General features: G+C 34.1%; 1 protein-coding gene across 1 annotated transcript in view; it reads left to right on the top strand.

Annotated features, from left to right (window-relative positions):
• LOC135219463 (myelin expression factor 2-like) overlaps positions 1-16537 on the top strand; it is a 159697-nt gene that overhangs the window by 120593 nt on the left and 22567 nt on the right. The window contains 2 exon segments of the mRNA XM_064256258.1: positions 14245-14362; positions 14735-14929. Of these exon segments, the coding sequence (XP_064112328.1) occupies positions 14245-14362; positions 14735-14929 (313 nt within the window).

Below are 16537 nucleotides of genomic sequence, written 5' to 3'. Positions count from 1 at the left end.
CACGTGCCTAGGGGGATGCTGGGAGCTCACGGATACAGGCGTTGTTTTGTTTACAATCGTTACGCAGACGCGAAAGCGCGAATTTCTTTCTTATCACACTAAAAAGTATCAGTGACACATCTCAGAAATTATTTCGTCACTTTGACATAATTTTTGCACCATTTTTAATTAGCGGTTACATGGAGTATTTTATATGAAAATGTGTGCAATTTCATGTAGAATACAACAAAAAAATACTCATGATTGTAGCTTTTATCAGTTTTTGACATTTTCATATAAATAACGATAAGTGCCAAAATTTCAACCTTCGGTCGACTTTGACTCTACCGAAATGGTCGAAAAACGCAATTGTAAGTTAAAACTCTTATATTTTAGTAATATTCAATCATTTACCTTCATTTTTGCAACATATTGGATGTCTCTAGCACAATATTTTGATTTGTGGTGAATTTATGAAAAAACTTTTTCCTTACGTCCGCGCGGTAACTCCTCCGAAAAAATCATACGTGCGATTGTCGTAATGTTTGCACCATTTTAAATTAGTCGTTACATAAAGTTTTATATATGGAAATGTGTGCAGTTTCATGCCAACAACAACAACTAAAAAACAACCCATGGTTTGTAGCTTTTAGCGTTTACCGTTTTGAAATATTTTCATAAAAATAACGATAAGTGCAAAAATTTCAACCTTCAGTCAACTTTGACTCTACCGAAATGGTAGAAAAACGTAATTGTAAGGTAAAACTCTTATATTCTAGTAATATTCAATCATTTACCTTCATTTTGCAACAAATTGGAAGTCTCTAGCACAATATTTCAATTTATGGGGAAAAAAAAAAAACTTTCCTTACGTCCGCGCGGTAACTCTTCCGAAAAAATTATACATGCAATTGTCGTAATGTTTGCACCATTTTAAATTAGCCGTTACATAAAGTTTTATATGAAAATGTACACAATTTCATGAAGAATACAACTAAAAATAATTGAAGGTTGTAGCTTTACTCATTTTCGAAATATTTACATATAAATCACGGTAAATAGAAAAAAAAACCATGTTCGGTCAAATTTGACTCTATCGAAATGGTCGTAAAACGCAATTGTAAGGTAAAACTCTTACAGTCTAGTAATATTCAGTCATTTATCTTCATTTTGAAACAAATTTAAAGTCTCTAGCACAATATTTAGATTTTTGGTGAATTTAAATTAAAAAAAAAAATTTCCTTCCCTCTGCGCGCGAATTCTCCGCCGCAAATCTCCGAAATGTGTACGTGGCATTCTCATAATATTTGCTCTGTTTCATATTAGGCGTTTCATAGAGTTTTATATATGAAAATGTGTGCAATTTTATATGAAATGCAACAAAAAATAATTGAAGGTTGTAGCTTTTCTCATTTTTGAAATATTTGCATATAAAAAAAATATAAAAAAAATCCAACATTTGGTCAAGTTTAACTCATCCGAAATGGTCAAAAACTGCAATTTTAAGCTAAAACTTACAGTATAGTAATATTCAATCATTTATCTTCATTTTGAAATAAATTGGAAGTCTCTAGAACAATATTTAGATTTATGGTGAATTTTTGAAAAAAAAAAAAATTATGTCCACGCATTAGGAATTCATACATCATTTTGTGATAATATTTTCTCTGTTGCTTTGATCGTTTTACAATGTGTTGTATACTAAAATGATCACAATTTAGTGTACAATACAACGAAAAAGAATTAGCTCGTTAGCTTTAACCGTTTTGCTCACAGCGTGATTTGAATACAATTATATATGAAATTTTGTTTTCGCACTATCATATATCGCATTATTTATATATGATAACTATATTTTTTTCATTTCTGATGGTTGTATACCAAACTTCAGGCAATGACAAAAAAAGGAGCCAAAAATGAACTCTTAATCTTGACAACTCAGAGCGCTGTGATTTTTTGAAAAAAATATTTCCGCTTCGGCGCTCACTCCGAGACCCCCTTGGCATATAGGAGACAATTTGGTAAATATACTGTTAAATTTCAACCTAGTTATAGCTGACGCTGAGACAACAGTTCAAGCTGCTAATGACCATTATCGTACATCGGCAACAAAGATAAAACTCCAGTAAACGTATGCCATCAAACACAACCGTAGATAAAATCATTTTAATCAAAACTACTGTGCTTGAAAGAACACATTTTACCGTTGGTTTCACGCCAATATAAGATAAATAACGTAAAGTTTGTATTGCGACGATATAAAGGGAAATTGTGAACTGAATCACATAATTTTTTTTACTCAATAAACATGCCTCCAACATAATCTGTTAACAAAAAACAAAAAAACATGTATAAGGAAAAATAACCTTGTCTTATATAAATCAAGTAACTAGATATTCGTTTATGCTAACTAGAAGCAGAAAATTTGCTCAGAATTGCGTTAAATATGGCGAAACAAACTCGTATTCGCCATCAGCTGATTTCCAAACCAAAACATTGGCCGCTCCGCGGAATACTTGCTTAGATTTACTGTAGTATTTTATAATACAGTAATATAAGAATACATACAATATTATTGGATACAGTGAAGTAATGGTATAACATTTTGGAAGATTTATGGAAAAAATGCATACAGTAGTGCCACAGGTTACGAAATTAAACCGTTCCAAAGCGGCCTTCGTAACCTGATTTTTTCGTATCTAGAACTACGTTTTACATGTAAATTGTCTAATTCGTTCCAAGCCCTACAAAAATACCACAGTAAATTTTATAGTAAAGCTAAATTGACCAATAAACAATGAAATACAACAATTTGGACCATTCAATACCTAACATGACCATGACTGTACCTGTAAATAAAGGGTATTAGTGTACAGGGTACAAGAAATACTGTACATACATGTACATACATATGTAGTAAAATGTGGAACCTTACCTTTCGAGTGAGGCAATGTCTGAAAGTGACAACAGAGGAGGAAGACAAATGGCAGAAAACATGAACACAACTTTACAAAACATTAAAATATGGACGAAAACATTAACACTAAACTTTATGAAACACATTAACAAATGGGAGAAAACATTAAAACTTCTTGATTATCTCCATTTTCGTTCTCCATAGAAAGCATCCTCTTCTTTCTGTGAACTTCAGCAACATTCTTGGGACCCATGGCTAATAACATAAGTAATTAAGTTCACACTCAACATAATAAAGTAACTTACAGTACAACGAAAGCGAAATCACTAACACGAATTTACATTAACAAACAAAATATATGTGAACAAACAAATTCCAGGTGTATATGATAACGCTGCCGCAAAAATGGTCAAGGAACGCCGTTACATAGAGGCATGGTGGGACAGATGCTGACCAATTGGAGAGCAAGATCTTACGGCGGTGACTAGCATCAGGAACCAATAAGAGAGTGGGAGGAGGTGATGAGTCTATTGAGTTGGCGGAGCGCTAGTTTTAAAATTGTTCTCGGCGGCCTGGGCGAATCTCGGACTTTACCCTTTCGCGACCTGAATTATTTTCGTACACAGTAGCAAAAAAATCTTCGCCTTCACTTTTGTAACCTGAATTTTTTGTACATAGGGACTTTTGTATGTAGAGGTTCCACTGTATTTACTTTTTCTTCTGTGCTCATCTTGATTTTCTTCACTATGCCATCTACGTAGTAGCGGCATCTCGAGCTCCTACGGTCGTACCTCAATATTTTGCTCGAGTAACAAAGCAATAAATCGACCGAGTTGTAAAGTTATATTTTGTACTTCTATCCTATGAAAAAACAAACAAACAAATTGTAGTGTTGCAAAATCGAATGTATATGCGAGTTTTGTCTTTTAAAATCAGTTTATGCAACATTGTAAATATAATTTCTTATAAAAACGTGATTCAATCTTATAAATTGAAATTTTATTATTCGGCACGACTGAACAACATATTATCTTCATCATGTGAAGGGCTGTTACAATGACTTCAAATGGACATGCGTACTGCCACTGTAATCATATTTATGTACAAAATAAAAAAAATACCCTGTAATACATTTTTCGTACACATTTTAAACATGAATGCATGAAAACTTATAACCAAAAGCTGAGGTTTCATTAACAAAATGAGTATAATTAGCTCCCAAATTAATAAGATATAACCATGTGAAGTCTTTGTAAATGCATTTTTCGGAACAGCGGCGGACAAGAACAAACGTGAAAAAACATCCTCTGATAATGTGGAGGGCAGCTACAAAAGCTGCCCTAATTTTTATAAAATTTATGTACGAAAATAAATATACCCTATATGTTATATATTTTCATACACATTTTAAACATAAAAGCATGAACATTTATAAAATCGACACATCGATTGCTAAATTTGCACTATTTTTAACATGATATTTTTGGAAGAGCGGCTCACAAGAACGAACATGAAAAAGCATCCTCATTGATAATGTGAAGGGCAGTTTCCAAATTGCCTTTATATCATATTTCTTTGCAGAAATAAAAATACCCTTACAGTGGGGCCTCGCTTAGTCGCGGATCAGCAATCACGGATTCAGTTAATCACGGGTTTTTCCTTGGACCACTTCTCAGTCTATATATCCTGGTGGATCACAGCATCTCGTGCTTGTCCGGTGGTAGGCTAAGCCTCGTCCGGTTCTGATAACCAACAAATGCATGAACAGATTCACATTATGATATTAACTGACAATAAAGGTAATAAAACCATTCTCACCTTATATATTATTGGCATATCTTCATAATATATAGCCTATTCATGGAATAATTCCACATCATTGACATCAACTTGTAGTTGAGCGGCCAGCAGAAATGTAAACATTGAGTTACACTTCACAGCACCTTTGTCATTCTTAACCTTTTAGAAATGTTAATAGTAGTAGTATAATTACAGTAGTAATACATTTAGGTAAAAAAAAAAAAAAATTTTCAATTCGAACTTCATTATTGTTTTTGGTATAACGTAATCAACTTCTCTGAAACTGCAGTCATACAAACGAATAGATAATCGTATGTTGTTTGCAATCGGCGACGAAGCGTAAACGTAATAAAACCATTTTTACCTTATATATTATTGTCATATATTCATAATAAAATGCAAATCTTATATAATTATTGGCATATCTTCATAATAAAAAGCCTCTTCAAGAATAATTCCTTGGGGAATCCATTTTTCAAAAGACAAAAATACACTTTACATGTTTACACTATACAATGAAGAATGATTACTTCATTTTGATGTGATTACATTAATATTTACAATATGGTTCTCTAAGCAGTACAGTAACTATTTTTTATCATAAATGTATATTCACTCACGAAAAAATACATATGACCACCGTGACGTCACCGTTCTACAAAGTACCGATGTATTTTTACGTAAGTATCCTCTAAACTCTGTCATAAATCACTTTACTTACTTTTTGTGAAGCCCAAATGCTACGTATATTCCGGAAAATTAACGAAATCACGAATTTTATCATAGAGCAAGATTCGCTGATTACTGTTTTCTTCTTCTTTTCATGACTAAATGCATTTTTAGAATAAAACTCATTCACAAATTTTCAAATACTATGAATGTAAATAGCAAAATCTCTCTCTCTCTCTCTCTCTCTCTCTCTCATCACTTACAGAAAAAAAACTATAATACTGATCTATTATTATTGTAATAAAGAACAAGATGGTCCCCGAAAGAATAAAAATAGGTGTTTGCCATACTTTTATTTCTGTGATTTACGAACTGTGCTTCAATACAACTTTTATAGTTGACTGAATGATTATCACATAACAGTATACAAGAGAGTATCTTATCACTATCCATGTTTCATTTCTTATCATCTTAAAATATCTAAAATACAAATTTCATAGTTATTCTCGTGCTAAGATAGTCAACAATACTCTAGTCCCAAGCTGCTCTCTCAAGCTATTCTCGTCCTAAGCTGCTATCTCAAGCTATTCAAGTCACTCTCGTCACAAGCTGCTCTCTCTCTCTCTCTCTCTCTCTCTCTCTCTCTCTCTCTCTCTCTCTCTCTCTCAATGAAATATGAATTACTGTATCATAATATCATTCACTATCCATGTTTCATTTCTTATCATCATAAATATTTAAATTTACAAATTTCATTGTTATTCTCGAGCTAAGATAGTCAACAATACTCTAGTCCAAGCTGCTCTCTCAAGCTATTCTCGTCCTAAGCTGCTATCTCAGCTATTCAAGTTACTCTCGTCACACGCTGCTGTCTCTCTCTCTCTCTCTCTCTCTCTCTCTCTCTCTCTCTCTCTCTCTCTCTCTCTCAATGAAATATGAATTACTGTATCATAATATCATAAACTATTATGTACAAAGTTTAATAATAATATAATAATTCCCCTCTCTCTCTCTCTCTCTCTCTCTCTCTCTCTCTCTCTCTCTCTCTCTCTCTCTCTCTCTCTCTCTCTCTCTCTCTCTCTCAATGAAATATGAATTACTGTATCATAATATCATAAACTATTATGTACAAAGTTAATAATAATAATAATAATTCCATCAATAAATTCATTTCTTTTAGCAACTAAATTGTTTTCCAAAATAATTCTTTCGGTAATAAACGTCCATCAGCTGATTCTAAATGTAAACAAAAGACAAAACTAGATTTTTATTGCTGTATTTTGCTGTTTATACATAATATTATAGTTGGTGCTGTAATCATTACAGTAATCATGTTTTTTTTTTTATCATAAATATGTTCATTCACGAAATAGATATACTATGTACTTTAAGTTTTGGTGCAGCAGCCAAATCATGAAAATAGAAAGGAATTGTTAGGTAATTATAATTTTGTTTGCTGATCTGATACAGGGAAATTGAAGATAGGAAAGAAAAATAACTTTGAAACTGTCTTGAATTTAGTTTAAGGTGATAGTTGAAGAAATATTTGGTGCTTGAACTAAAGTAGGCAGTCATAAACATTGAAATAGTGGTCTTGGGTGGGTTAATTATTAAAGTAGGCGGTTTAAAGCAATTTTCAGGGGGGGTACCAGGATAACACGGGTATTTACTTATCACGGGGGGTTCTGGGCCCTATCCCCCGTGATTAACGAGGCCCTACTGTATACGTATTGCATTTTCATACACATTTTTAACCCCTTCTTTACCGGGTGGGTGAGCAGAATGTAAACATTGCGTTTGCTGCCGAACTGAATCTCTCGGTAGTGACTCAAGTTTGGAGGGGTGCCGATCGTAAAAATATTTGCTAAAAATACACTAATCAAGACAGGCTGATGAAATTATCAGGTATTATTAGCACTATAATAACGCATATTCTCTGTTAGTTTTATCATCCTACAGGGAAAATAAATGATTTTATGAAAAAAATGTGAAACTCAGTGTCCCTCGTACAAGGGACACTGGTGGTCGGTGAGAAAACTACGGTCTTGAATAGAAATTCGGTCTTACAGAATGTTGGTATATCGCACCTGGAACATGCACATAAAGTATTATCAAAATAGAACCGTAAAATAAGCACGTAATAACAAAAAAAAGAGCAAAAAACTAAAGCGAAAGCCCCGCCAATAAATATGGAAATCGCAAATTTTATAGTATATCTTTCAAAATTGGTCTGTCATTTTCTACGTTTTCTAAGATTAGTTTCATCACAGAAAACAACTTTAGGGGCATCAGGGGTATCTAAACTAATTTTTTCAAGTTTCTTGTCCTCAGAAAAAATCGCTTTTTTCTCTGGTTTGGTTTTTTATATATATAAAGTTACTATAAGGCTTTATTTCTACCTTCATTTATCTGGTGGTCATATCTTTATTTGTAAAATGTAATGTGAATAAATAAATAAATACAGTAAATGATGATACAACTGGTTTTTTACTTGGGTAGAAGTTATTACATGTTTACGCTTGTCTGGTTTTGTGATTTTTTGTTGAGTACGCAGTTCATCTGTCACCTACACACTACTATAAGCAATAATAATATTTTTTGGGTTCATCATACGTCTGGCATCGTGTCATACTGTTTATTTTGCTCCAAACTCTTCAAACCGAAATTACAGAATGATTGGAAGTCCCTATCTGAAAAGAGGAGTTTTGGTGGTACTACGCGTACCACCTTTATGCACCGGTGCGGTGTAGTAGACTTGAATGGTGGTACCCACCTACCTCCAAACAAACTTTCGGTAATGAAGAGGTTAAACATAAAAGCATGAACATTTATAAAAAAGCATGAACATTTATAAATCGACACATCCTTAGCTAAATTTGCACTTATTTAACTGTATATTTTTGGCACAGAGCAGCGTCAGAGGCATATATTTTACCCTAATATACCTATGTAATAACTCTCAATAAAAATTTTTAATATCATTTGCCATAACCTTTATGGTCTGAACGGTATCTCTACAAATGTATGTACTCATTAAACATAACAGTGCTAGCAGCGCTATTAACCAAAAATTGTGCCGTAAAAATACCTTAAAATACCTTATTTTTTTAATGAATATTTTTGACGACAGCTGTAAAACCGTTTCGCCGCTAAGCGATTGCGCTGGTAACCGTGGGCCGCTTGTATTGTTAAATTTAAACCTAGTTATAGCTTAAGCTGAGAAATCTGTTCAAGCTGCTAATGACTATTATCGTGCATTGGCAACAAGGATAAAACTCCAGTAAACGTATGCCATCAAACACAACCGTTCCGTAGATAAAATTGAGATAAAATAATTTTAATCAAAACCAGCGGCAGGCAAGAACGAACATGAAAAAAGCATCCTCAGATAACGTGGAGGGTAGTTACAAAGGCTGCCTTAATTTGTGTCATATTTATGTACAAAAATAAAAATACCCTATACGTAATATATTTTCATACACATTTTAAACATGAAAGTATGAACATTTATAAAATCGACACTGATCGCTAAATTTGCCCTTTTTTAGCTCTATAATTTCGGAAGAGCGGCAGGCGGAGGCTCACAAGAACGAACATGGAAAAACATCCTATTTGATAACATGAAGGGCAGTTTCTAAAGCTGCCTTAGTATCATATTTCTGTGCAGAAATAAAAATACCCTATACGTAATACATCTTCATACACATTTCAAGCATAAAAGCATGAACATTTATAAAATCAACACATTGATTGCTAAATTTGCACTTTTTTTAACTATTTTCGGAAGAGAGGCAGGCGGCGCCTCACAAGAACGAACATGAAAAAACATCCTTTTTGATAATGTGAAAGACAGTTTCAAAAGCTGCCTTTGTATCATATTTCTGTCCAAAAATATGAATACCATATACGTAATACATTTTCATACACATTTTAAACATAAAAGCATGAACATTTATAAATCGACACTTTCATAGCTAAATTTGCATGTATTTAACTAGTTTTGGCATAGAACAGCGTCAGAGGCATATATTTTACCCTAATACCTATGTAATAACTCAATAAAATTTTAATATCATGTGCTTAACCCTTATGGTCTGAATGGTAGTTCTACAAATGTATGTACTCGTTAGACATAACGGTACCAGCAGTGCTGTTAACCGAAAATTGTGCCGTAAAAATACCTTAAAATACCTTATTTTTTAATGAACATTTTTGACGACAATCGTAAATCCTATTTGCTGCTAAGCGATTGCGCTGTTAACCGCGGGCCGCCCGTACTTGGTTTTTTAATAGTTTTATCACATAAAATGCATTTTATGATGGAATAGAAAAAAATCAGGAATTTGTGGATATTTCTCATAGAAAAATACCATGAAAATGTGAATTTCCAGCAAATAAAAGGGTTATATGTTCCAGTGAAAAATCTGCAAATATGATGTTTGCAAATATAGGACATCCCCTTGGATTATATTATTGTCTCCTTTGTCTAATTAGAGAAGACCCATTTGTTCAGTGGTTGCAGATCTGTTCTCTGGGACAGAGGACTACCTTCTGCATACTGGGAACTACTTGCAAGTTTAGGCATTTAGTCTCTTCTGCCTGCCTCGTCATGTCCTGAACAAAGTAATTGGTTCCAAAATCTCAGGATGATCCTAATAGCTTCTTGTGGCCCCAAGCAGAGTGGTTCTTGGTCTTTTCTCTTCTCTCATGAGTACAGAGAGTACAATCTTCTCTGCCATCCTCATGTGGAGAGTTACCACCGATAATGACGATCTTTATTTCTTAATGTCTGGATTCTGTGTGGTACAGGCAGTCCCCATTTATCGGTAGGGGTTCTGCACTGATGGCTTGATGATGAGTGAAAGTCACTGAAAACCGGTTAATGGCACCTCGGTTAGGTATGTATTGGCGCCAGTAACAGGAAATTGGTGCATTTTGGCACCTATTTTCGGTGCTAGACAAGCACCATAAAATTGGATCGCCAATAACCAAGGCTGCCGATAACGGGGGACTGCCTGTATCTCTCTCAAGCGAGAAATTTTTGAGGAGCAGCGACTCGGATTTAAGGTTACTTCAGAAGATATTTATCAGCCTTGTACTGTCGGCCAAAAAACTCTTGGCAGAGTTTCATAATTTTTCGTTCACCTGCCTGACGCACGATTCATGCCTTAGTTATCTATTTTTCTTTTCAAAGATGGAAGAATCATATGTAATGACGTTAAAAACAGTCACTGATATCTTTAGAACATTATGTTATGTTATTGTGTAAAACTATTTTCCATATAGCAAAATTGATGTGAACGAAACGAAGTGATAAAAAACGTTATATCACAATCATAGATATACATTACCAAATAGATAGGAGACACCTATCACTAGTAGTATCGCATAAACATAGTCCTTAAATTATCATTTCAATATTAAGTTGAAGGTAGTTGAACTATTCCATTTGTTATATTTTACAGAAAACCTTGGAATATCACAAAATGCTCTCAAATTTAAAAGTATTAAGCAAAAAAAAAAAGAAGGTATCCTAACAGTGTGAACCAGGCGACCTCACTGTATTGCTTTTGATGTTATGTGCACGGGAATCTAATGTCAATGTGTCATTTATCGGTCTAAGAAACATCCCTCGATGAGCGAGAGACAATTATTGCACTGCATTCGGTGCAAGTTCCTGTTGGAGAGATGTCAAGAAAGCTTAATAAACCGGAGAGACTCATACATAGAAAAATCAAATTATTTTAAGAATGGCAAAATTTAGAACATGGGCCTAGAGGTGGAACACCTCAAAGCACCACAAGAGAGCAAGACAATACAGTAGTGTAAATGTTGCCGAGCAACATTCATTTGTGAATTTTTAATTCTAGTGCCTCGTCACGACATTGCTGAACCAGGAATCATGAATAGCTCTACGCTTATGACTGGTGTCTGATGAAGACTTTAGATGGAGAGGAAGAGATTATTAAATCTACCCTTGAAATCTTTGATAGTTGTCTAAAGAATAAGTAAACTTATCTTTGATGGATTAGAGATTCAATTAGGCTTACTCTTTTTTTCTTTTGTTTTTTATCGGTGGCCAGCGAATACCACGGATAGGGAGGGAAACAGTTTCAATGATGCATGCATTTTTTTTTTTCTTCAAAACCTTAAGAATACATTTTATTGGGAGATACTTTATTAACATTGGCCTAATCCTTCCATCACTCCTATACGCTACCTCCGCTCTCTTCTCCATCTCAGGTTACTCGATCCGACGAACTCGTATCGCGTGAAAGCATCACTAATGATAACTTATTTTGAAATTCCCCGCACTGACAACGGACGCCTTAAAATGGATGTTTATAAAATATTTTTTGCTCAAAGAAACTTTATCTTTCATTCCCCAAAATATGTGCATACACTCGTGTTACACCCTGTAGCCGTCAAAGAGCAACCCTTGATTAAAGAAGTAGGTTTTACTTGGAAAAAAAAAAACATATGAAATAGACTTAAACGAGAACGTCACCTTTCATATTTCTTATCCTTTCAGCTACTTATAATATGCTTATGGTAGTAGGTCTAGCTATACATGTGAAACTAATTTTAATTAATTTCTATATAAAAGAAATTAATAGCTACAGAAGGATTAACCCAAGAAAGCTTTAATGAAATTAAGCCTCTCTTCATGTATTCGCCAGTTTTGACTCCCACAGCTTTCCAACGTATCCAGATGAAACAGGATGATATGCAAGGATTTCGATAAAAAATAAGACTGAATTATATTCGCTTGATTTTTTTTATTATTGCTTTTTGACTTTGAATAGCTAGGTCTGAGTAAATTATGTTAAGCAATTATGAAAAGGATAAGAAAAAAGCAGAACATGGCCAATAAAACAAGAATAACGGGAATAATCAAATAAAGCAGTTTTCATAGATATTGTCGATTTGAATATTCTTTCACACTACGTATCCGAGAGTGTATACTGCTGAAAATAGACCTAGGCTAATTATGTGTTAAAATCAGAAGTCTAATTTAGGCTCACTAAATGTGTCATGCAAATTATGTTATTGATCCAAGGATAAATTTAGTTAAATTAAACATCGTTATTACAGAATATCAAACGCCTTAATGTATTATTTATCGGCTGTAGGAGACGAAACTACAACACCCCAGTGCAGTAGGATACGTTGGGTCAAGACTCAAGCGGCAGCAAAGCCAACTTTAAAATGCTTATGCTGTCAAGAAGCTAGAGTTGAGAATAAAATTAGAATTTGTGGACTCATCGGTATATATTTTCCTTACCTTGCAAAATAATTATCTTTAATGCGTTGAATAAGTCTGCTCAATTCTAATGTAATTTATTTCAAGCATAGTTCCTTTGAAAGGAAATATTTATTGTTAAGTAAATAATCTGGCACCTGCATATGGCAATATTTCCATAACGAACAATGAATTAAGAAACTACGCCAATTCTTCGTTGGCCGACAGTACAAGCTGAGCTCTCTGCTTGATTAGTGTCATTGAAGGGATTTCTCTTCATTCAGAATTTCTGTCCAGTAGATAATGATCTTCTGGTTCTTTCTCAGAACAGGTGAAATTTGTTCTCTTTTCTGTCAAGGGCTATATGGCTGCTTTATGATTAGTTCTTCGTCTGAAAGATGTGGACATCACCCTGGGAATTGTGTGGTTCAAGAGACTTTGAGTAGTCTTGTTCACTTATGGAACTCAAACCTCCTACATGGGACCTTACTCTGGTAATGAGTAGTCTCACTCGAGCTCCATTTGAGCCATGCATCAATCGTCTTACAGGGAACTGACTTTGGAAATGGTTTTCCTCGGAGCGAGTTGAAGAGCTCCATGGTCAGAATTATGACGTAAGCACACAAGGGGTTGGGGTCAGTAGCTTTCAAATTTGTCCGGGAATTTATGTCTAAGACCCAAATTCCCTTGGTTCACAATAACGGATTTGCCTCCTTTTCCATACCTTTCTCATCGTCAAGTCCTGTCACCAATACTATGCATACAGAACCACATAACATCAAAGGAATAGGTGCCTCCCTAGCATGAGAAGAACTTATCTCTTCATAGAATTTTGAATGCTGGTTCCTGTCTGCATCAGACCACTTGCACTTTCTTCTACCTGAAGGACTTTGCCCACAGGTCCTTGGACACTTTTTCCAAGGGTCTAGTGGTGGCTGATCAACAAGCGTAACTCATCCAGTGCCCCTGGCGGGGTACCTACAGGTGGTTTGAAGAATAGATACATCATATGGTTGAACTGGCTTGATGACGCTGGTGGGCGTTGCAGCCATACTGTTATAGCTCTTATTATGTTCCATGCACCATACAAATCTGCTTCTTCCTTGCAGTACTTTCCCTCATTTAGTGATGCTGTTTTAGGCCAGTCATATATTATCATCCTTCTAGAATATTGGAATCAAAATATTTTCTGAAAATGGAGCATGAAGGAAATTTAAGACATGTTGGATATATAAATTTGAAAAATATTAAAGAATGGGATTGATGTTAATACTTTAGAGGGTTGTATTGATGTAAACTTCATGTTAGTTTTACACTCTAAAAATGGGTGTGATATAAAGAGTAAGATTTGTTTGTTTGTGCATTGATCAGTCTATAGTACAATACTATATGTAAAGGCACTAAACAACAGCTTGGTTCAGAGTCAGGAGTCCAAGTCCTTATAGTATAGTTGAGCTGATCTTTCTACTCATCCCTATGTATGTTTCTATGTTTAATTTCAATGTACAATTAACTTCAATAGTATATATTTTATTGCTGTCTCTACAAATCTTTTTCTCCAGTCCTTAAAAGTCTGTTCTGTAACTAATAGTTGCATTCCATTGTCTTGTATAATTTTCCTTTGTCTGTATTGCAGTTGGATTACAAAGTTGATGAAAAGATGTTGAAAGAGGTTTTCAAAATTGCTGGCAAAGTTCTATCTGTAGACATCAGCAAAGATCAAGATGGAAAGAGTAGAGGATTTGCTGTAGTAGGTAAGTGGAATTCTGCACTTTGCATTCATTTTTCTCATTTTCCAGTTGTCATGGAGTGATCAAGTGCTATACAAATATATCTGTTGCAGTTCATTACTGTCTGTAACTTCAATAATGTTGCCTAGAAGGTAGGCATAATTCTTTTTATTATGAATCGGATAATTAAGATTCAAAGGATGCTAGCTCAAGGTGAGTTCACTTCTGCATGTGTACATGACATTCACAAGGAATACTTTTATTTAGTGAAAAACTTTATTCTACTTTTATTTAGTGAAAAACTTTATTCCTTGTAAAAATTCAAGTTAAAGTGATGATGGTGTTAAAATTTTCCAGCCTTATCTGTGATTTTTATAAGTTTTTTTTTTCTTGCAGAATATGAACATCCTGTTGAAGCTGTACAAAGCATATCGATGCTTCACAATCAGACATATTATGATAGAAAAATGAGTGTTAGGATGGATAGAGTTTCAGAAAAGCAAGAATCCACCTCCTCTAAATTACCCCCAGGTTTAAAGGGGGTGGGGATGGGGCTGGGTGTAAATGGCTCTGCGCTTATTGATGTATCAGGTTAGTATAGACAGTACAGGTACTCCTCATTTCACAACACTTTTTACGACCACTTGGAGTTACAACGACAACATGAAGAGAGGAAAAAAAAAAATCATAAAATGAAAATAAAAACATTGCCAATGGTGGCCAAGTGAAAGGCTATTCAGTGCCAGTAATCTAGCCTAGCCTATGTTTTGAAAACCTTAAAATCTATGGATAGAACAATAAATAAGGCTTTAATATACTTTGTAAAGAAAAGCTTTACAGTTGACCCTCTTAAAGTCAGCATTCTATGGTCTGGGAACTCCACTGGTTGGCTTGATTCAACTGCCATTAGTTCGTTGCGCGGCCGAATAGATGGCACCACGCTTGTTTATAACTTCAAGACAGCAAAAGTTATGCCATATCTCCTTTGTTTTAGTGAGAATAATTCTTAGTAATGAAAAGAAAATGTATTAAGTCAAATTTGTTTTTATATCAACTTGAAAGTGTAATTTTTTAAATATTCTATGTGAGAAGTCTACCAAGTCAGTCCTTTTATTCAAAACAATGAGACATTTGGCACACACGAATTCCTTACTCTTAGTATGCTTGAAAGACTTACATGTGATACAGGTTGATAATTTTTTAGACAACTGTGTATTTACATATGTATTCAGTATGTCACCCATGAGATCAGATGATACTAGAGGTAAGAAGTGCAAGTGTAAATCTTTATCAGTGCTAGAAAATGCTTATCCCATTAGCGAATAGTTTGGTGTTCCCTTTCCTCTATAGAGGGCGTTGTGCTTTGTTTACATTTTGACAGCAACATTCAAATGTCCCGTGATCGCTGAAATTCATTTATTTTTTTTTTTTTTTCATCTCACTACCCTGTGCAATAAAAATAAATGGTGAAGACACTAATAGCGATAACTATGAAATAACAAATTTAGGATATGAAAGTCGCTGCTAAATAATGTGCAGATTCTGAGAAAAGTTTAGTACTTTATGGACTTACTACTGACCATTTCAAGCCCTGCGATGCATAGGTTTCCTTAAATATCTTTTTAAATATCAACTGTATCTTCCTAAAAATTTGGCACAACATGTTTTACACCTTCAGCTAATATATGGCAATATAATTAAGTACCCTGAAATAATAATTAAGACACTTTACTTAGAAAATTTTCAATTTCCTCAGTATTAGTTGTAAATATACGAACACCTGTCGTTGGCTTAGCCAAAGAGTTAGGAAAGAAGCCCCGCCCACTCCTCTCTTTCTTACTCTGTCTGATACTTATGAATGGAATAGTGTACTACCATATGTTTTCTTTACGTTTTAAAATGTACACGAACTACCATTTATTACTGATTACTTTTCATAAAGCCATTTGTATGTTTTTATTTATCATGTACCTTTCTTATTTATTTCCATGAGAATGGTTGGTAGTGGGAACTTTAGATTATTATTGGAGATATAAATATGGAAGGAAAAAAACAGATCATATTTTATTTAAAAGTAAGATCACTATATACATGATTTTATATATATCCAATAAAGTATGTACAATATATAAGAAAATTTACAGATTTTGAAGTAAATCTTTGCAGTAACCATGAAAACAGCATAGACATACAAAATAA

The sequence above is a fragment of the Macrobrachium nipponense genome, chromosome 1 (assembly GCF_015104395.2).
Source record: "Macrobrachium nipponense isolate FS-2020 chromosome 1, ASM1510439v2, whole genome shotgun sequence".
Taxonomy (NCBI): Eukaryota; Metazoa; Arthropoda; class Malacostraca; order Decapoda; family Palaemonidae; genus Macrobrachium; species Macrobrachium nipponense.
The sequence above is the reverse complement of the archived record's forward strand: the minus strand, read 5'-3'. Positions and strand labels throughout refer to the sequence as shown.